The sequence below is a fragment of the Archocentrus centrarchus genome, chromosome 5 (genome assembly GCF_007364275.1).
Source record: "Archocentrus centrarchus isolate MPI-CPG fArcCen1 chromosome 5, fArcCen1, whole genome shotgun sequence".
NCBI lineage: Eukaryota > Metazoa > Chordata > Actinopteri > Cichliformes > Cichlidae > Archocentrus > Archocentrus centrarchus.
This window is the reverse complement of record NC_044350.1, coordinates 10,633,201-10,655,087: the sequence shown is the minus strand read 5'-3', so window position 1 is coordinate 10,655,087 and position 21,887 is coordinate 10,633,201. Positions and strand designations below refer to the sequence as shown.

Here is a 21,887-nt window from a genome sequence, read left to right as displayed (position 1 = left end):
AAAATATGGAGGTTAGAAGTGACACGAAAGTTGCAAATTATCTTTAACTCTCTGGTAATGAGAAAACTCCTACACCTGTGGTACATAGAACAGTATGTTAATGGATGAAGTGCCAGAAAATACTAAAGTTTAAAAAGGTAGAGCAGCAAAGCAAGAGCTTGGCAGCTTTTGACGTAAAGCATTGAAGTGGAGAGACCAACAAAGGCTTTATAGCTCAGCGATGTGTGAAGAGCGCAGATCTGAAGCCCCCTGAGATCTCCTGTTTTCAAAGAATCTTGTTCCCTGACTTGCTTGAGTCTACGACCCCCGGAGAACTGTAGGCTGCCCACATCCTCTCACCTTAAGATCCCCGCTAGACCGCTCTGTACCCGTACCCTTTACAAACACACAAAAGATCCTCAAATGCCAGATGATTTAAAGGATCATCAGTTTATCTTGGAAGTTTGACTTGTGTGGATAAGATGTGAACAAAGAGGACTCTCTTTGTCAGAATAGCAACTTTAAATAAAATATACTTCAAACAGCACAGAGCTTGTTTTGATGTAGGGAGAAGTGCTTAGAATTAGATATGCAGTTTACCTCTGAACGCCAGAGAAACTCGCCATAAAGCTGTAGGTATGGATTTGGGTTTGATGAATAGATATCAGTGTATCTCACTGCTGAATGCCAAACACTGAAACAATTTACCATGAAACTGAAGAGGGGATTATTATTTTTTTTATTATTAGTCATCATTCACAAGTAAAACTCCCAAACATACAATGGTTCCAGGTTTGGAAATGCAGACATGCTGTTTGTTGTATTTGCATATAGCTAAAGATTGAAGATATCCTTAATTTTCTGTAATTTTAAATATAAAATCAGTCAGTGGACGTATTAGTTGAAAGAAAATAACTGATGGTTGCAGCCCTAATTGGCTTATTCCAAAAAAGGGTATCTGCTGTTTCAAGCAACGTGCCTGTAACTGCTAATACAGAAATGCACACGAGTCGATTGCCGTTGCATGTTGCGCATACGGTGGGACGTTAAAAACGGTCTGCAAGCTTTTATAGCCAGGTGTCTGTAACTGTTGTTCAGATGATTGTGTGAGAGGGATTTTCTGTCTTATGGAAATCTAGGATAGTGAAAATGTGGACATAAAAAGGTGTTTTGTTGGTTGCAATTATATTTACATGAGAATTATTGATTTTACTATAAAATTATATGATTGATTTTCAAGGAAGAAAGTAAGAATATTCGCAATTTGTATAATTTGTTTTGCAGAATTACTTGCAGAAGTAACAACTCCACTGGATTTGGTCTTAATTGTTTTCTTTTTTTAACGTGGGTCTTTAAGCGCTTTATGCGTAGTGATGTACTGATGTAGTGGTATGTTCACCAGTAGATATTTAAAGAAAATCTGCAACATTGTGGATCAAATCCTGTTTTGCAAATCCTCATATGCAGTTATTTTGTTACAATGTTCAGGTACCATACTTTCATATTCCCTTTCTGTGCTGTGCAGTGAAACATGAAGCTGTGTATGTGGGGCTCCGCTGAACTCTAGGTCATGCACCTGGGCAGAGACCACAGTACTGCAAACTGCTGCTCTGGAAGTGTGCAACATTATTTAATTGCTTTTGTTTATGTGGGACATAATGTAAGACATCACCACATTTTTCAGCTGTGATACAATCTCTTTATGTCTACGTGTGTTGTGCTGTGTTTTTCTGTTTTATAACAGGCTTCATCTAACAGCAACAGCTGTTATTGTTGCGTTCTGTGGCAGCATTATCATTTTTTTGATTCAGTGCTTTAATTATCTGTATTATGCACTTGATTTTTTTATTTTTTTTTTTTTTAATAGAGGATTTGTGTGTGTGTGTGTGTGTGTGTGTGTGTGTGTGTGTGTGTGTGTGTGTGTGTGTGCTTCTGGTATACCCCATCTGATAGGCCCTGTGTGTGTCATCTTAGGGTGTTGCCTTCAAGACTCAGGGCCCTGTCAGTATAGTTCCTCCCATCATCTATGACAGATAGATATCAAGAAGAGACAGTATTAGCACCTTCCCTCAGCTAGCACCCAACGTACACGCAGATACAGCCTGACAAAATGATCCTCCTGTCACTGGCATGGTTTCTATTGACAGAACCATTTTGGACATCTGGTAAGACCATCAGCTTTCTCTTTTATGTTGTAAGCCTCCGACGTTCTTGACATCACAAAGTCAGGCAGCTTACCGGGAGATGCTGGTATCAACTTCAACTGGTGGTTGTCTGATTTTTAACGTAAAATGTATATTTATCCAATACAGTCATCGCCATAGCTTGTTATAAAGGGTGTTTTTAAGAGTCCAGCACTGACAGTTACAGACCAAGTACAAAGCAGTGGGCTACAGTTTGTTTAATACGTAGACACAGATTAAGGGAAGTATGCATTACTGCTACTGTTACCGATAGTATGCTTTACTGATACTGTTACTAATATGCTATCAATCTTTGACCTGTCTTTCTAAACTATAAGGGTAACATTGCAGTAGCCCCCTGTCCATTTTATATTTGCATGTTTTTGTTACTGTATCACTCTACTGAGACATCGAAATGAATCGCGTTTGTGCTGTATTGTGCCGGTCATTGGTTATGAACTAAATCAGTCTTGAATGTAACACATGTATTTAATTTATGTCAGCAAGAACAGCATGAAGCAAGAGCCAAAAAGTCCTAACCTTTCACGCAAAGACAACCTTCGACTTGTGTACATTTACGTTTCATAACACTCGTGATTGCAACAGGTACGCCTGTGTGTTCGTCTTGAAAACATATAAAGTAGAAAATGATTGTAAAATGAAATGGCATTTACCAAAAAGGCCTCTTGTGAACAGCAACTAAATGCTAAATCTGTCGTAGAGCAATTTCAAAATATCACTGTTCAAGTTTGAAATATATACAGGAGATTTCTTCATATCTTCATATTTTATGTCACTAGTTGCATTTATCCTCTCTTCCGCCTTGTAGGAAGCCTGATAACTTGCATGTGTTTTTATGGGTATTGGTATTCTTTTTGTTAATTACTAGAGACTGCACAGCCTCACTAGAGCACTGTCCTTCTTTCCAACAAGCAAATGGATGAGGCCGCTTGTGGTGTTGAAGCATAAAGAGTTTTTCAACGTGCTACAAATGTGTTTGCTGAAATCTCAAACTTCGCTCTTTTTCCATGTTTAGGTTCAGAACAGATCCTGATGCAAGAAGAAGTCATCGTTCGTTACCCTAAGATCTTAGGCAACGAGACCATTGAATGTGATTGTGGTAGCACTGCTTGTGACTTAGTCTTCTGGTTCCGCAGTCACATCAGTGGGAAAGTAGAGTTTCTAGGTAGATGCAACAATGCTGACCGTGTTAACTATGGGGATGGCGTGGATCAGAAGCGGTTTAAAATCAGCAAGAAGGGCAGTAACACCTTCGCACTGCGTGTCATCAGTGTGACAGAAGAAGACAAGGGGATTTATTCTTGTGTCTTGAAGGAGAAAAATGTTAATGAAATATGGAAGCCTGGGACTCTTCTACTGCCAGGAGGTTTGTATGCTAAGTGCGTCACAGTTAAATATTATGTGTCTGATTTCAGGAGACAGGTGAAGGTGATGGATGAGTTAAGCAGCTGGTGTATAAATCTGACATATTACGACTCCTACTTTATTGCAAAAAAATGTGCCAACAACAGGATTCAAAATATCACGCAGAGGAGCAGCTGGTGGATCACGCCACAAACAATCAGATTATTTTAGAAAATTTGGTATAAAAGAGCATTCCAAAGTCTATAAGGAGTAAGGGGAAACTCTCTGAAAGAGTGCGCGACTGCATAATTAAAAATATATAAAAATAAGTTTCTTGAGGTAAAAGTTCTAGGAATTTGGGAGAGATTTCTAATTTGTGAAATTTATCATCGTCAATACTTATATCAAAGGATTCCGAGAATCCGGTAAAATCTTTGTACAGATGGGGAAGGGGTGACGAAGATCAGTGGCCGTGATCTTTGTGCCTCCGGAGGTACTACATCAAAAACAGAGACATTTCATGGAAAACACTGCACGGAGTCAGAAACATTTTTGAAAGTCAGTGAACACAATTTGTCGCTCAAAGCCGCATCATGAAAATATGTTTGTGCCGTCACAATCAAAATGAGCATGTGTTTTTCAAATAATGACATTTCTCTGTTTCCACATTAGATTTAATATCTTTCTAGAGTCTTCAATTAACTGTAGGGTTTTAATGATTTGCAAATCATCGCGTACTCCTTTGATTTACATTTTGCAAACCAAAAGCAAATAAAACTCCACACAGTTATTGTACAGTCCAGAAAGCTTCAGTAGTCCTTAACTCAATCGCTGTGGTTTTTGCTGACACATGTACACATTTAATATTAGAGTATTATAATTGATAGGTGTTCTAGCGTAAAGTATGAAGAACTGGCTGAAAAACTGTTCGCTGGATTAACAGGCATACTGGAGAGAGAGATCTGTATCAGGAGAGCAAATCCATCAATAATATTTCTTACGCATACCAGTTAGGGACTGGTTGAAAAGTAGTGTTCAAACAACAGTTTTCTTTACAAAAAAAACTATTTGTCACTTGGCCTAATGGCTGTTTGGTCTTTATTTGACAGAGACCCCACCAACACCACCACCTAAGCCAAAACCCAGACCACAACCAAAAAAAAAGAAATGTGACTGCAGTGCAGGTAAGGGTAAGTTATTGAAAAAGTGTGTAATTTAACATTTTGCTGCAGAATGATGATTAAATGAATGATTGATTGATTATATCATGACTCCAGTAAAAAAAAAAGTCATACATGAAGTCATATACTGTATGTGTTATGTGTTTGCTGCAGGTGACTGCTCCATGATTCTTTGGCCACTCATTGGACTTCTTGCATGCTTGGCTCTGGTTCTCGTCTGCACGCTGCAATACTTCAGCCGTAAGTGAAGTATCGCATGAAGTTGGCGGTGTGCATAGGCTCCAGAAAGATATGCCCAGCAATGCATTAAATTATGTTCACAAATGGTTGAGAAAAGAAGTTTTCATATTGTTTTTTTGAAATGTTTTATTTCTCAAGTCTTTCTTTTTTTTAACACATTCTCGCTCACAGGGCTACCCAGAAAGTGTCACCACCACTTTGTAAAGTAAGTACAACACTATTGATGGTGAAAACAACTGTTTATGTGTTTCATTTGATTTTTTGTTTCTTGCTTATTCAGAAGAAAAATCTTAATTCTTTGCAGTTTTTGTTTAATTTTGATTCTGCCACCATATGCGCTGACGATACTGTCTTCTGTTTTCTCCATTAAAGAAGAGGCAGATGACCTAAAAAATCCTGCATCTGCATCTCATGTATAATTTAAGGTAAGTATCATATGTGTGAAATGTTGTGTATGGTTATTGAAGCTAATGAAGATTAATACATCTTCTTTCTGTGATTACAGTGGCTGAAGGGCTTCGCTTGAGTATTCTGTCCAGCGGAGCATGAAGGTCACAATTCCCCCGAAATATGTGGTCCTTACGAACTCTCAGCAATAAAATCTTTTTTTCAGCAGCAGCAGACATGTAAGATATTGTAACATATTGACAGGCTCCTATTTAAAGCCCTCTGTTTCCATTTCTAATTTCTCTTATTTGTCACTAAACAGATGCCAATTTTATTGTAATTTATCAAGGTGTTTTTTTTTTTTTTTTTTTTTAATTCAGCGGGTATTAGATGTGCTGTGAACTGTGATCAGCTTATTAACATACAAACATCACAAATAGCCAAATAAACATACAGTAATTGTTCCGTTTTCTGCATGTTTTGCTCTCTTCTGTATTCATTTGTGTTTGTTTTCCACAGTATTGCAGCAGTTTAGACACATTTGTAAAGAAGCACTGTCATGTTGATCATTTCTGTGTGCGCGCTTGAGTTTGATCAATAAAACTGTATCATTGCAATCTTTTATAGCGGCGATCTAATTATGCCTTTAGCACCCAAATGCAACATTGCCTTGAAACTAATGAAATTCAGGAGCACTTTTGCAATAGCAGAAACACTACATGGAAAAGCTAAAGGACAAACAGTGCATGTTTTTCCAGTGACAGGAGCAGATAAAGACGCTCTGTGTTTCAAAATGTTTGTTGAGTTGTACATCTTAGATTTCTGTGCATGTCTATGAAGAGGACAAAGAGGTTTGAAAGTGGGTGTTGTACTGCCATTGTCAATATTGCGCTCAGCGGAAGTTGAGTAGGTGAATGACGGGGTTTGGTGTCTTCTTTTACTTTTGATGTGTAAACTTGCATCATATTCAGTTTCTCTTGAACTGCAGCATATGTGGCAACAAGCTTTACTGTATAATTTTAAATTACAGAGCCTACATTTAATAGTAAAGTGCAAGTCTATTGCTGCCTTACTCTCAGTCATGTGCATATACATGCACACGTAAAGATACACACACGTACACAAACCAACACAGTCACACCTGCGTGATTGAGAAGTGCAAAGACACAACTAAGTTGGTGGTTGTTTGGGTCTCAGGGAATGTACGCGGCTCTTTCCTGTGTGCTGGAGAGCGAGGATAGACTGAGCCATGTTCACTGAGATGCTATCGCTTTGCTCAGCTTTGAGCTGTTCTACTCTCTGAAACAAAAAGACCACAAAAATACCACAGACTGAACCACAAGCACTGACAGAGACAGAGGAACAGTAAGAGAAAGAGAGAGTAAAACATTTAGAAATGAATGCAGTAAGAGAACAATTAAATGAAAACCATAAGATTTTTTTTTGGAAGTGTGTTTTATTGGATATAATGCAATATATTACATTTATTTGACAAAATAGATTTAAACAGTGGACTTTATTATTAACAGTGTGCTTGGACAAGGATGTTTAATTATAAATGTAATAATTACAAATAAAGAGAAGATTAAGGAATACATTTGAATTCTTGTGAACAGACGTAACACTGAGAATATAAAAAATAAAATAAATAACATCCTGTATCAGCACTTTACAAAGTTGCCCAAGGTCACAGTACATTGTTACTTTAAGAAAAACATCACTGTTTACCTTTGATTATCTCTATGTATGAGATAATCCAGTTAAACAACACAGCCTAAATCAGAAAGCCGAACCAGCACCTTGGGTAGCTTAAGAAAACTGAATCTGTGTAACCTTTGTAGAATATGTAGTAGGACATTTCTGTTAGATAGCTTTAGTTTAAATGGATGCATTAAAAAAATTTATTAAACTCATATACACTATTATCAGATGTCAGTAAATTCATTCATTTAATTTATACAATGTATATTAAAGAGAATGGATTTCTTCAGCTTCCTGTTCCTGGATAGATTTATTTAAAACATAGAAGTCACAACACATAAATATGATAAACTGTAAACGCTATATTTTGTGAGCCAACGTTGTGCTGCATCCTTCATTTTTTCCTACAATATTAGAGTTAAATCAGGCGTGCAGTTTATTTTAATTCATTAATTTCTTATATTCAAAAATGTTGTGAAGATCACGTAAATACATCATTTTTAGCACGAACCTTACAAAACAACCCCCCCCCCCCCCACACACACACACACACAAATGAATCCAGTGCCTTTTCATCTTAAATATTGTAACATATATACATGTTCATGATTTTAAGCAAAAGCTATTAAAACATCTGAACTGTGCAGCAGTTTTACATATAAAGCCATTATGCGTGTGCACAACTCATTTATAATAGTGCAGCCATAAATTATAACAATGTGTGATTTCAAATAGAAAACAAATGATATAACAGGGTAATGTATACTCAACTATTTGTGGTGAAATCCACAGCTATTATGTAATATGTCACATGTCTTGCTACAGGCACAGAATATATAAGAGCCACATATTTATATATCCTCGTGTTTAATATGGACTAAGTGTAAGTCCTGACGCTCTGTTTTGACTGTCATTCCGTTTAGGAAAAATTTGTATTAAATGCTTGAAAGCACAGTTTTACAGTCTAGCCCTTTTTGAAATATTTTATAATAAAAATGTACAAGTATAGTTTCTTACATTGTAATAATCAGTGTACAGAAAAATGGGAACTTTTCCTTTTGTGTCACCTTCTGAGACGTGTATTTATTGAAAGTGCTGCACACTTGTTTCAAAGGTTGTTTGAAAAGTTCAACAAACAAAATGCTTCCCAGGGGTTAATATTAAGGGATTGAGTCAAAGTCATAGACTAAAGAACAGTGAATGAGTACCCTATACGCAGCATACATATATACACACATAATGGAACAGACTTTAAAAAAAAAACATCCAAGTTGACATATTTGTATAAACTGTTTCAGCTTTGTTAGCGAAAGCGTAAAGGGATAATGTCACTTGTCTTGCTACAGATACAGAATACTGAAGAGCCACAAATTTATAAACTGTTTTATTTAACATGGGTCGAGTGTAAATTCTGACACTATTTTGAATAAAGCACATTAATTGCTTGAAAGCAGTTTTACAGTGTAAAACTTTGGAAGATCAGCAAGGATGGGTTCTTGCTTTGTACTAAGATCCTTCCTTAGCAAAAAGCCAAAAAAGCCACACAAAAAAAAAGTAAAGGGAAATGAACAGGAAGCTGCATAAACAGTAATAATTATGACCATATGCCTTTAACTTTCAATTCCTCCCTTTTCGAGCTCTCCATTTCTACTTACTCTCCTCCTCTCGATGCTCTTGGTTTCCACTTAACAACTCCTTATCCTTTAATGCTTGAAGTATCCTGTTGATGAACAATGGCAAGTGAGCCAAAGTGAACAATAAATACTATTCACGTGCATTTACTGGCATCGAAGGTGGTATTCTCAGAATACAACGATGTGTCTTCTGTCTGCAATTTAATGTCAAGCTATTCAGCATTAATGTGCTGAGTACTCTGTTTTTTTTTTCACTGGCTTCCCCTGGTCACCCACATTATCACACGCACACACACGCTCAGGTTTCAGGTTGGAGACCCCCTGTGTGACTAAGATAGGGAAGCCCATGCAGGTGTGTTTCTGAGTGACTCAACCCTGAAACAGAGATATGGAAAGGTGAAGTGGGCTAATTGAGTGCGTTTTGACTGGGTCTTCCCTTTGACACGATGCATCAACAGAATCCCCTATTTACTGAAAACGATGCCTGAAAGACTGAAACTGAGTTTGTTTCCATCTAGATTTCATTTGAAATAAATGTAGAACTTAAGAAAAAATAAAAGTAGATCATTGTCTATATGAATTTTGAGGAATTATTGTAAGAGTTAAAAAAAAAAAAAAACAGCCATACAGTTAAAGAGAAAAATAGTTCCTCTTATTGTTTGTTACTTCACTCCCCCTTCTTTTTCATTCTTTATATCTCCTCCCACCCATGGAACAGCTAGATCACCCACAAAAGTGCAAAATGTCAGCACTCGATGCCCATTACCAAATTGCTGCATTTATTTTCCAGCACTGAACCGGAAAAAGGGCTTCGAGTTGCGCCATCGCAGCTGTAGCTCTGCTTAGTTCATCTGAAGGGGGGGTGTTTCACTTCCGTACAGCTCTTAGACCAGATTTCACATGAAGTGATAGAGCTGTGATGCTTTTTTTTGTTGCTCTGTTCCTTTTTTTCCCCTTTGCTTCAGTTGTGGTCACCACCTGTACTGGTTTAACTAATGTTTTCCCTATTAGTTCAATAAAGCTTTAGAGGCTACGCACAAAACTAATAAAATTTAAGCTAAACCAGGCACCAACGCTCTCTTAAAAGATTATTCTGGCAATTCAATTAATTCATTTCCCTCTTTTTCCATAAGGCATACTGTGACATCTTTTGTTAGTCTACAAGCAGCCCCCCCACCCCAAGTTTCAGTCCCTCAAATTTACAACACATGCTTATTACTAATACTTTGCAGCTTTCTTTCCGAAGACAAGAAAGAGACAATAGGCATTATATTTAAGAATGATTTTACACTGTAGCTTATCCAGCTGTACACAACGGAAACACTGAAAAAATTAAACACGTTAAGCTGTTGCTTTGTTCATTGTTGCCCCTAACGCGCTGAAGCCCCACCGCAGACACTGCTGTCACAGAAGGTGTTTTCCATGATTATTTTCAGCTGGTGTTTGGGTTTCAGTTTCAGGTGTTTTTTTTTATCGTAAAAGTAAAACACCTGTAATTAAATTATTTATTTGGGTTTGACATACTTGAACACACTTTTATGTAAGTTTGAGCCGTTGAACAGAAGTTTTTGTGATTCTGCTCATGGATTGGGTGCATTAACAGCAGCACAGCTCGAAGTCATTTTGCTGCCATCTAGTGGTGCAAATTTGCGAAAGTGTCGTACACGGTAAAGAAATCGCACCTTGCATGTTTGGTGTGGTTGCCTCAGTTTCCTACTTTCTAATTTTTTTATTTTTTTTTTTCGTCTTATAATCATATTAATCTTTTGAAGTAATGCATTCAAAGCGATCTAACATTTACCCCAAAACATTGGAAATGGTCCCAAATTGGCCCAGTATAAAAAAAAAAAAAAATCTAAATACTGAACAGAAATGAATGAATGGAGTTCTCGACTTATGCTTAAATATAACTTTGTTAGTGATCATTAATTGTGGAGGTAAACGACCAGTACCCAGAACTTGATGAGATGATAAAATCAAGTGATTATTAGATGATATAATAGCAGTTAAAAACAAAATAAAAACAACTTTATATTAATTTAGCAATGTTACATTTATGTTATATATCTTGTGCATGTAATTTTTATTTTATGAGTAGTTTCAAGGGTTTTTGCCTATATTTCAGAACAAGGTGAGATTAAAAACAGGTTATGAGGAGCCTTAGAACAATGGGCCCCTTGAGAGACCCCGAGGCTCTTCTTTTCACTCTGCCTTTAGAAGCATTATAGCAAAAACTGATTTATTCAGGGACGTCAACAAATGGTAGTTTTGCCCCCTTGAAGAATTTAAACAATCACTCACAAAAGGGAGGTCAAATTCAACAACACAGCACTGTTAGGTCCTCATGGTAGACAACACTTGATTTGTGCAGAAACAGTGTAGAGTTGTGTAAACTGTACACTGCTGCGTTTGTGTGTCAATAGTTTGTGGATAAAGTAGTTTGCTTCAAACCAGAGGCAGGGGAGTCATGCAGATCGGGTGGGTTACTTCAGAACAGTTGTGCAGACCACGATTGTGTTGCAGGAGGTCTTTGCAAGACTCTGCTGCAATGATCCCATTTGATACAGCAGAGAAGAAGGTTACAGCTGGGGCGTGGTTTCATATCTCACGGAATTATCTCAAAGCAGGTTTCAATAAACAGCAAAAAAAGACCTGTTTAGCAGCTATTCTCATCTGCAAGATTCAAATGGACCAAAAATGGCTTCTGATTCTGGTGATTCTGGGGTTTTGTCAAAGTAAGTTGAATTTAATTTTAATCATTAAGTGTTATCTGATTTGTTTTTTTAGACTTCTGTTTTTAAGAAGAGCAATGCTCAAGCGAAAGTGAATTGCTGCTCTCATTTTATAACATTTTTTTTAAGTTACTTCAGGAGCTGTCAAATCAGCAAAGGAAGGGGACAAGACTGAAATCAGCTGTACACCTCAAACTTCAGCAGGGGCCAGCATGATCGTCTGGTTTCGAGTGTTGGATAGTTCTCGCATGGAATTCATTGGGTCTTTCAGCGCAACTGGCATAAAAAAGACAGTGATGCCAAACTTCGATGAGATCTTCTCTCACTCAACAAATCGTCTAACACTGAAGTCCTTCCAAACAAAAGACAGTGGCACTTATAGTTGTGCTGCACTTGTCAGCGGTACCAAACTGACTTTTGGAGAAGTAACTAAAATAGAAGGAGGTGAGATTTGTTTCCTTAATTTGGTCTAATTCAGGATGTATTTTTAATAGCTTAATGCTTAAGGTGAACTCTTTGCTTCTTTTTTAAAGCTAAAACTGTAGCTAAAACAGCAGCACCACCGACGTGCACCACCGCAAGTAGTGTGACCACAACTCCATCTTGTGATTGTAAAAAGAAAAATGGAGGTAAGTGTCCCAAATCACAGTGATGTATAATAACATTTCTCATATTCATAGTTATAATACTTTGAGTGGAAAGAGGTGGTAAACATGCAGGCTTCATTTTTATTAGGGGTGTTCATTTCTTCTATGAGTTGTACTCCAATAATATGGGGCTCGCTTGCTGGTGGCTGTGGCCTTCTTCTTCTGCTCCTCATCCTCACCATCTTGTACTGCAATCGTAAGTCCATCTGATATAACAGCCTTCATGAACATGTAACTGAATTATATATAAAGTTCTGTCATTTGATGCCCTTGGAAAGCTGAAAGCTATTTTAAACTCTATATTTTTGCCTTAAGTTTAAATAATATTTTCAATTACCTGTAGGGATAAGAACACGGAGATGCCCACACCATCACAAAAGAAGGTAAGTTATTCCTTTAGCTTCTAAAATCTAACAGTATTCCATTTCTATGTAGTAATGCTGTAGTATATATATATATATATATATATATATATATATACACACACACACACCTTTTTATTTTAATTCATATTTTTACTTTGACTCAAATAGCTATTTTTTCTTGTACTTAACACTAGATTACATAGTTCGTACCAGAACTCTTCATAGGAATGACTGTTTTATTAACCACCATAAAAAGCCTTAATGCCATTTCAAAGATCTTTGCATGTTTCAATATATTAGAACTAGTGAATTCTTTATAGATTTCATTCATATTCATGTATGTCATACAACTGGAATTTCAACACAATGAGTTATCAAAAACAAAATAAAACAAACATTAAACCCCCTTAATATTTTATGGGGGTTTGTTTGATTTTATAGCTCTGGCCTGTTTAAATAACAGCCTGTTTAATTTTTTACAATGGAAAAAAAATGAAGAAAATAAATATGCTGTTAATTATTATTTTATACATTTTTTATTATCTCATTATCTGTCTTTTTTTTTTTTTCCCCTCTACAGGCCACGACCGGAGCCTCCTGAAAAACAAATGATGGCCAGTAGATATGTTTAATCTAAAGGGTGAAATTTCAGACATTTCTTTAAACCTTTTTTTTTCCTGCTTTTGTGTTGTTGTTGCATAACCTCCTCATCCTGTTTGGTAACGTCAACCTAAAGTATTGTCTTTGTGGAAATATAAGATGGTTTTAGAGTGATTTGTGTGTTTGGCATATTTACAAAAAGCTTTTTATTGTGATCATTGAGTTATAATTGCTATGTAGCTTGATGGCCGACAACACTCTACTGTCACTTTTAGATTAAAATTAAACCCTTTTAATTAAATCGTGTGGCTTAAAGCATTTATTTAGCAAACTGAAATGACAGTTACTGGAACCGCTGAAGACGATCCTGAGAAGCATGTCTATTTTGTTTTTGAATTATGAGCAATAATTGTATATAATTTTTTTTTCTGTAGTTAAAAAAAAAAAAAAAAAAGCTTTATCTGTTCACTTTGTTTTAGCAGTCTCCCCACATTCAATGTGAACTCGCCTCACTGTACTTGCATTCAGTCATTCGAACAATTCAAAGCAGAGTTAATTTTTTTAATTATTATTATTTTTTTCTATTAATGACTTCCAGGACTTGTTTCTCCAAAAGTATCTAATCTCATGAATGCATATATTTTAAGGCTATAAAGCAATGCTGAAAAGATCAAGTATGGTGCATTCCTTTTTGTTCTTTATGGTTGTACATTTTCAAATTATCCTACTGTACGCAATAAAAAAAAATATTAAACCACTCAGAAAAGCATTTCTTCTGCAGTGAACTGTATTTGACTTTATTAGTTTTTAAAATTTTTTTCCACACATCAAATCCATTCATTGTATCCCTGTCAGTCATTCAGGGTCTTGGCACAACAGTAGAATATTTGAGCAAAAGACATTTGTTTTTAAGCCCCCCGTGAGTCTAAAGGAAGTGGGCCGCTACAACTGTATGCAGAGCGAAAAAAACCACAAGTTATGAGTAGATGAAAATGCTTTCATAGATTCTCTTCCCACGCAGTTTAATACATACACATTTCTTTTGCACCTTTACAAACACAGTGTTTGTTCATTTTTCCTACAACATTCAGTTATTCTCCAGCACATTCAGGGAGTTCATGTTAGCTTTTGTTTCTCTTTTAAGGCACAGTAACAGAAGAGACTACTAGATTCATTTTTGGATTATTGTTTTAAATTTAGTCAGCATTTCTGTTTATAGATCTCATATTTGGCTTACAGTTGCAAACAGTAGCCCTTTGTAAATCTTACAGTGTTGTGTTGCAGAGAGCAGAACTCTTTACAGTTGACAAACAATGGCGGCGTACAAAGCCTGTAAACCCCCGCGGTTCAATAAGTGCACTTTTGAAGGCCAGTCTCTTTTGTTAAGGCCGAATACATACAAAAAGATCGACTTGACATATTTTTTTACTTAAAGGAAGACGCATTTGCAAAAAAGCTCTCAATGCAGAATTCATCAGAACACCTCTTAGAAATTCTGCACATATTCAATAATGTAAACTATGTGTTGTCCAAAATATAAGCAAACTAAGCTGTACACTAGTGTCTTATTTATTGGTGTCTGATCACAACATAATAAAAAAACTTGGGTTTTGTGTGTGTGTGTACATCAAGACTGCACAAACACACGTAATCCATTCTGTTCTCACACAAGCTGACAGTCACCACTGCTCCAACTAATGCCACAACACCACCACTGTTGGATAGCCAGTGTTGTAATATTAGTAAAAACGTGTTCCCACTGATTCGCTTCTTTCTGTTCACCCGCACCATCCTTTACACCCATCCTGTTTTTAAAAAGTCTCTTTCATTTTGTCCAAAAAACATCTCATCATTGAACTGTAAAGCACACAAAAGTGTGTGTGCGCGTGTGTGTGTGTGCGCGTTGTGGAAGTGTTATGGGTATGTTTAGGTTTGTCTTTCATCCATATACATTCTTAACAATTTACAAAAAATAGATTCATTGTCCAGAGAGCAGCTCCCTCACTGATGCGTCCACATGGCCCGGGGGACCAACTTAAAGCGACAACCTGTAAGAGACGATATTCAGCAGTCAGCGGAAAGACTCGACACATCCTTCTCATGTTCAGTTTCTCTCTCTCTCACTCTTTTTTTTTTAAAATCACATGTATATGACAAACCTTACCGTGTGACCTAGCTTTTGGCACCCTTCTTTGTAGATGTCGGCACAACATCCGAGCTCTGCTTAGCTGCTACTTGCTCAGTGGCAGATGGCTCCTCTCTGTGGTGTTTCTGAAGTTTTTAACAAATAGGTATTAAAAAACGGTATAAGGAAGAAGAATTAACGCCTTTGCATGCATCATTACAGGCAAAGCGGTGTGAGGAGTGCGCCACATGCTACTGTGTGTGCAGGCACCAGCAGAAATGAGAATTAAATTGTTTCTGCTTTGAGATTTTGGCTCAGTTATATGCGCACAGATCTGATAGGTCAAATACACTGCAGTCAGCCTAAATCACATCTTCATGCAGCAGGCGATTTGCTTACTTTCGATTTTGACTTTGGCTTGCTTTTTCCCTGTAACAAATTTGACACTTTGATTAAGCTCTACAGCTCCGCGCTGCTCTGTGAGGTTGCGAGCACAGAGACAGTAACTGCTAGTGAACAACCTATAGGGGGCGCCATGTAACAATGAGAACTAAACGTGCCAGTCAGAAGCACTTTTTTAAAAAAAAAGACTAGACGATTCTAAGAAAGGATTTACATTTGGTCCTGTCTATTATAGTATAGTATAATATAGAAAAGCTCTACGTGGCATCTGATTTTGTAGGTTTGCAATCTGATGTGATTTTTACCTTTGGTTTGTCTGTTTTAGATTTGGCCTGTATTGCATCAGGGACCAGGGTATCAGACAGGGAGTCCAGAACAGGACCAGCCATTGGCTACGGAAGATTGAATAAATATTTTTAAAAAGTAAATTAATTCAAGAAAATCATAAGAAATCATTTGCCTGACGTGGTCTCAGGGACAGAGATGGTGGGACAATTAAGTAATTAGGAATCATTTTTAACCCTGTGAGATCTAAGTCATCATCAGTGATAACAACCTATGTTTTGGAGAAATGCAAAGGTCAATTTATTATTTATTGGGGAAAGGGGGGGGGGGGGGGGGGGGGGGGGGGGGGGGGGGGGGGGGGGGGGGGGGGGGGGGGGGGGGGGGGGGGGGGGGGGGGGGGGGGGGGGTGTTTTTTTTTTTGTTGTTTGTTTTTTGTTTTTCTTGTGTGTTTTTTTCTTTTTTTTGTTTTTTTTTTTTTTTTGTTTTGTTTTGGGGGGGGGGGGGGGGGGGGGGGGGGGGGGGTGGGGGGGGGGGGGGGGGGGGGGGGGGGCGGCTCATTAACAGTACTTGGCAGGACAAATTAAAAAACAAACACACATCAATGACTTAGTGGCACATCTGCAAGTCTATAAATCCTGACCAGCACTGTAGGAGCAGCAGTGATTTTTGTGAATTGTGAACAGATGGATGGCAGACGCCTCCCCGTGGCATTAAGCTCATTGGTTCTTTAGTGGGATGATGAGCTAAAAACCTAATCTGATACCAACGATCGGGGTTAGGTTAGTTTTAACTCACCCATCACGAGTTAAACCTCACAGGGTTAATGAGCGCTCAGTTAAAGTGAGACAGCATGCATGTCTCATCTTGATGGAGAATACCCTTTAAGGAGTAAAAATGGTCGGTTTGTGTGCGTTTTGTTTTCTTCACTACCTTCAGAGGCTTCGAGTCCAGCGCAGGAGTTTCCAGCTTTGTTGTGGCTGCAGATGAGGTGACCGGTGCAGCGGGCTGGGGAGCAGCAGAGAAGTCACTGACAACATTTCCAAGGCTGTTTTGTCATCCATAGTCTTCTACAGAGTGGTAAAAGAGAACACAGCAACATGTATCTATCTGTGTGGGGTTTTTTTTTGTTGTTGTCATCTTTCATGTACAATTAGAATTATTGTATAATGTGAGGACTACCTCCTTGGGGTGCTTTTCATTTTTCTTTAAAAAAAACAACAAAAAAAACAACACTCATTTGATGAAGGTTAGATTAAACAGAAAGCAACAAATCGTGCCCTACACATTCGTAATTACTCCTTGCACATTACAGTAACTATTAGATTCACTATAACATTATATATTTAATTACGCCTGTTCGGCATTGGAATCGAGCTCAAAGCAGGTGTGAATTTATACTTGTCACATTAAACGCCCCAGCAGCACTGACAGAAGAAACCAAGTACTCTGCAACATTGGAAGATTAAACTGCTTACTTACACAGTACTTATATAGGTTTTTTTTTAAAGTACTACTTTCAAAACATTACTCCAGTAAAAGTGTATATAAAAACTGACTGAAAAATACACTTAAAAGTATATCTGCAGAACAAAGAGTGCCACCTATCAGTGTTTTTATAATGATGGATAGATGGAAAAAAAATGTGTCCTGGTCTCACCTCAGGTTTTGAAGCAGGGCAGTTTTTTTGGGTCTTCCTCTTAAATCTGTACTCTGGAGGAAGTGCATCATCCCTCTCTCCTACAAACGCACACCCTTCTCCTCTTTGACTTTGCCCTCCTGAAAAAGGCAAAAAAAAGAAGAGTCCACACACTCTTTTTTTTAAAAAAAAATAGAACAAAAATGATGATCTAAACAGGGCAAATACTGGACAAATCAAAATATCTCTGGGCATGCATGATCCATTGTATTGGTATGCTGTGACTGAAGAGTATGCATATGTTATACATGATAAAACAACACTATATCCATTTGTGCAGCCCATACCGAGACAATATCCTCAGGGTCTGAGTTTTGGAGACTCAGGTTTGGGTACGTCTGCTGGCAGAGTATCACCGAGAGCACTGAGAGCATCCAGATTCATGGAGTCACCCTGAGGAGTAACAGAAGAGAAACTTCATAGGCCAGTTTTTGGTTGAAAGAAGCAGATCTTAAAAGAGAGTTGTACAGCTCTGAATGGTGATTGAAAACTAAAGTAAAAGAAGTCAGAAGGACTTTGACCCTCATGGTTACCTTCTCAATCTTAGGTTTCGTCTGTTGTGGCTTTACTTCAGTTTGCTTTTGGGTGTTCCGGGGACAAACGGCTTTCTGCAGAAACACAGAGATGCACTGTGAGAAACAAGGACTGAAAAAAAGACATGAACGCAGAGGACACAAGAACAGGCATGCTGGCAAAAATAAAAAACAAAATAGATATTTATTTTACAAGCACTATGGAAGACAAATGGTAAATAGCAATGCAAAGACCCACATTCACACCAACAGCTTTACCTCTGGTGGTTTCTTGGATGGAGGAGGAACAGATGCCTGAACTCCCAGAAGCCTGAGATGAAGCCACAACATCTCTAGAGAGTACATCAAGAGCTGACAAGTCCTCTACTTTTGCCTGAAAAGCAAAGACAAGAGTTTCAAACAAATTAAAAGAATAATGTAGTTTTACATTTTGTGGCACTGACAGGTAAGGAAAATAATATCACTACACAGAAAACCACGCTAAAGCTTGAGTTTTATTTTCAGGCACATGTGTATTAATATGTACAGGAACTAATAAGAGATCCACCGTGTACCTGTACAGGAGGAGCTGAGGAGCAGACTAGAGGAGCCTGGACAGGAGGTGCTTCTGAGGAGGTACTAAAGTCCCCAGACAAAATATCCAGCGCATCATCAGTGTCCATCTTGGGCTGCAGGAGGAGTTGGAGTAAAGGACCGATATATATATATAATATATATATATATATATATATAATATATATATATATATATATTATATATATATATATATATATATATATATATATAATATATATATATATATACACACACATACATACACACACACACACACTTAATGTGCTAAAGATAATGTGCTAAAGATTAGCCCTTAAAGTACATTTCTCACCTCGGGTTCTGGAGGAGGCAGTTTTTTGAGTCTTCGTCTTTAAACCTGTATTCTGGAGGAAGTGTGTCGTCCCTCTCTCCGACACGCACACCCTTCTCCTTCTTGACTTTGCCCTCCTGTACAAAGACAACGAGGAGGAGATAAGACTTTGTCTAGTGGTGAATCTTTTGTGAAATTGGAGATAAAAGCAGGTTAATCGCCTTCAAGTTTATCCCAGATTTGCTTTGAACAAAACTGAAAGTACATTATTTGTAAACTATATTCTGCATCTTGACAGCAGAGTAACTGCTTAAGACGAGATAACAAGACAATGTGGCTGTTTGTGCCCCTACCGAGACAATGTCCTTGGGTTTGAGTTTGGGGGATTCAGGTTTTGGTACATCTGCTGGCAATGTGTCGCCTAGAGCACTGAGAGCATCCAGAGACATAGAGTCACCCTGAGGGGCAGGAGATTTATCGAGTTATTAAAACTATTAAAATAAAATGTCTGTCTCAGATGTAAACTGAACCAAAAGGGGGAATCAGGGCAGAGAAGAAGAAAAAAACAGGTAACGCACCTGGCTGATCTTTGGTTTGGTGTCCTTCCCAGCAGGTTTGTGCACTTCAGCTTTCTTCTCAGCAGAAGGAGCAGGGGGCCCGGCCACAGGAGGAACTGCAGCAGATTCCACTTTCTAACACCACACAACACAGACGACAGTAAAGTTTCTAGAAATAATCTAAATGAAAAGACACTATCAAAAGAGATCGTAAAAAATGTATCTTGCCATTCTTACTCTACATGAATGATGCCATGATGTACACTGTTATTATACTGACCTTTAAAAAAAAGATTATAATAAGCTCTGCGGTACCTTAGCAGTAGTAGCTGAGAGTCCAGCCTCCAGAGATAAATCAGATGCTTGTGCCACTTTGGCTTTCTTATCAGCAGGAGGAGCAGGAGATTTCTGCAACAGCCAAGAGCATTATTAAACAGGATATTAGATTTTGCTCAGTGGTGTCGCTGATAGAGCTGCAGCATACCTGTGCAGCAGCAGCTGAGGCACAGACAACAGGAGCCTGGACAGGAGGTTGCTGAGGACGTACTGAAGTCCCCAGACAAAATATCCAGCGCATCATCAGTGTCCATCTTGGGCTGCAAGAAGAGGGGAGAGCAGATATGAAGTAAAGAGAGTGAGAAAATATTTTACACTCTTCAATTAGATCCTGATATTATCCACAGATAATATCAAGAATCCTCTCAGCATTGTCTGCAGCTCACGCAGTATCATGCTGTCTTCATGCTTAACTTCTAAAGCACAGTCAAAATTTCCTGGAAAACTGAACAATAACCCTTTCATTTTCCTTTTTTAATATAACTCCAAACATACTGTAAGTATAAGCATGTATATGTACATACAAAGAAACCAGCCAATATAATCCATATAAATTCTTTTTTTTTAAACGCCCTAAATATCAGTATCAACATTGACCTCAGAACTTGAGGTTCTGGTCTCACCTCGGGTTCTGGAGGAGGCAGTTTTTTTGAGTCTTCCTCTTTAAACCTGTATTCTGGAGGAAGTGTGTCGTCCCTCTCTCCTACACGCACCCCTTCTCCTTCTTGACTTTGCCCTCCTGTACAAAGACAACGAGGAGGAGATAAGACTTTGTCTAGTGGTGAATCTTTTGTGAAATTAGAGATAAAAAGCAGGTTAATCGCCTTCAAGTTTATCCCAGATTTGTTTTCAACAAAACTGAAAGTACATTATTTGTAAACTATATTCTGCATCTTGACAGCAGAGTAACTGCTTAAGACGAGATAACAAGACAATGTGGCCGTTTGTGCCCCTACCGAGACAATGTCCTTGGGTTTGAGTTTGGGGGATTCAGGTTTTGGTACATCTGCTGGCAATGTGTCGCCTAGAGCACTGAGAGCATCCAGAGACATAGAGTCACCCTGAGGGGAGAACACAGTGTTTATGACCAGTTAATGTGATCTGTGTCGTTTAACTCCATCTCGTGTATCTCACCGCTTCAGTCTTGGGCTTGGCGCCTGCTTTGGTTTCCAGTCCAGCCTTGTGAGAAACATCGGGAGTGGTTTTATCCATCTTTGCTTTGTTATCAGCAGGAGGAGCAGCCACAGGAGAACCTGCTTTCTACAGGAGCCAACAGAGAGCTCTTTAAGACTTTCACAGATCCATGCAGAATGATAATATAACTATAATAAGGTAGATTTTCAGCGTGGTTAAACGCTGACTCAAACTTTAACAGTCATAAGAAATTTAAAGCAGTTTCTGTGCATTTTAAGACAGAAATCTGATCAGATAAGAAACCATTACAGTAAAATACCGTGGAGGAAGCAGGGAGTCCAGCATCCAGTGAGAAATCATCTGAGACTTTCTCCACCTTAGCTTTTTTATCAGCTGGAGGAGCCGCCATAGGAACTGCTGCAGGAGTTTCAGCTTTCTGCAGCAGAAATGACAGCAGAGAAGAAGAGCATCAGCCTCTGCAGTCAGATGCTGCCATAATGACACTGCAGGGAACTGAAAGTGTTAATTTACCTTACAGGAGGTGGTGCAAAGTTAGCATGCGCAGCAGAAGAGGCGCTGATACTCTCAACATGCTCCTTTTGTTATAGATTTTATTTATTAAAAAAAAAACACACACACACAATGTTGTTAGACCTTTGAGAAAAATTGCATTGATATGGAACTAGCAGTAAGTGCTACATGCTCCAAGACTGACCTTCTGCTTATCAGGTCCAGCTGATGTGAAACCAGCTGAAAGGGAATCCAGGGCGTCCTCTGTGCTTATTGGCTTCTGAAATGATAAATACTGTGTGTTACAACCAGATAACAAACCAAAACTCACAGCTTATATATTATTTCTAATCTTCTTCACTCACAAAGAATTACTCCAAAGCTCCACTAGAGGGCATGACTGACCAAATCAAAGGCAAACAAAAGGGCA

General features: G+C 38.1%; 3 protein-coding genes across 3 annotated transcripts in view; 2 read left to right on the top strand and 1 right to left on the bottom strand.

Annotated features, from left to right (window-relative positions):
• Window positions 1-2,011: 2,011 nt before the first annotated feature.
• cd8b (cd8 beta) lies at window positions 2,012-6,020 on the top strand. Its single transcript, XM_030730311.1, has 7 exons — window positions 2,012-2,144; window positions 3,199-3,549; window positions 4,637-4,717; window positions 4,862-4,948; window positions 5,120-5,153; window positions 5,321-5,373; window positions 5,454-6,020. Exons 1-6 carry the CDS (start codon window positions 2,090-2,092, stop codon window positions 5,331-5,333), a joined length of 621 nt encoding a protein of 206 aa, XP_030586171.1. The 5' UTR covers window positions 2,012-2,089; the 3' UTR covers window positions 5,334-5,373; window positions 5,454-6,020.
• Window positions 6,021-11,052: 5,032 nt separating this feature from the next.
• On the top strand, window positions 11,053-13,688 carry cd8a (CD8a molecule). The gene is made up of 6 exons (XM_030730057.1): window positions 11,053-11,405; window positions 11,532-11,846; window positions 11,936-12,031; window positions 12,138-12,245; window positions 12,393-12,432; window positions 12,995-13,688. The coding sequence occupies exons 1-6, from the start codon at window positions 11,138-11,140 to the stop codon at window positions 13,044-13,046; spliced, it is 879 nt and encodes a 292-aa protein (XP_030585917.1). The 5' UTR covers window positions 11,053-11,137; the 3' UTR covers window positions 13,047-13,688.
• Window positions 13,689-13,787: 99 nt separating this feature from the next.
• cast (calpastatin) overlaps window positions 13,788-21,887 on the bottom strand; it is a 33,085-nt gene continuing 24,985 nt past the window's right edge. The window contains 25 exon segments of the mRNA XM_030728926.1: window positions 13,788-15,062; window positions 15,179-15,285; window positions 16,757-16,893; window positions 17,006-17,567; window positions 17,570-17,602; window positions 17,810-17,827; window positions 17,829-17,915; window positions 18,056-18,130; window positions 18,314-18,358; window positions 18,360-18,428; window positions 18,610-18,723; window positions 18,942-18,970; window positions 18,973-19,057; window positions 19,274-19,378; window positions 19,499-19,612; window positions 19,793-19,885; window positions 19,962-20,010; window positions 20,012-20,073; window positions 20,437-20,525; window positions 20,528-20,552; window positions 20,770-20,874; window positions 20,948-21,073; window positions 21,267-21,385; window positions 21,480-21,543; window positions 21,663-21,737. Coding sequence (XP_030584786.1) covers window positions 17,343-17,567; window positions 17,570-17,602; window positions 17,810-17,827; window positions 17,829-17,915; window positions 18,056-18,130; window positions 18,314-18,358; window positions 18,360-18,428; window positions 18,610-18,723; window positions 18,942-18,970; window positions 18,973-19,057; window positions 19,274-19,378; window positions 19,499-19,612; window positions 19,793-19,885; window positions 19,962-20,010; window positions 20,012-20,073; window positions 20,437-20,525; window positions 20,528-20,552; window positions 20,770-20,874; window positions 20,948-21,073; window positions 21,267-21,385; window positions 21,480-21,543; window positions 21,663-21,737 — 1,806 coding nt within the window. The 3' untranslated portion in view covers window positions 13,788-15,062; window positions 15,179-15,285; window positions 16,757-16,893; window positions 17,006-17,342.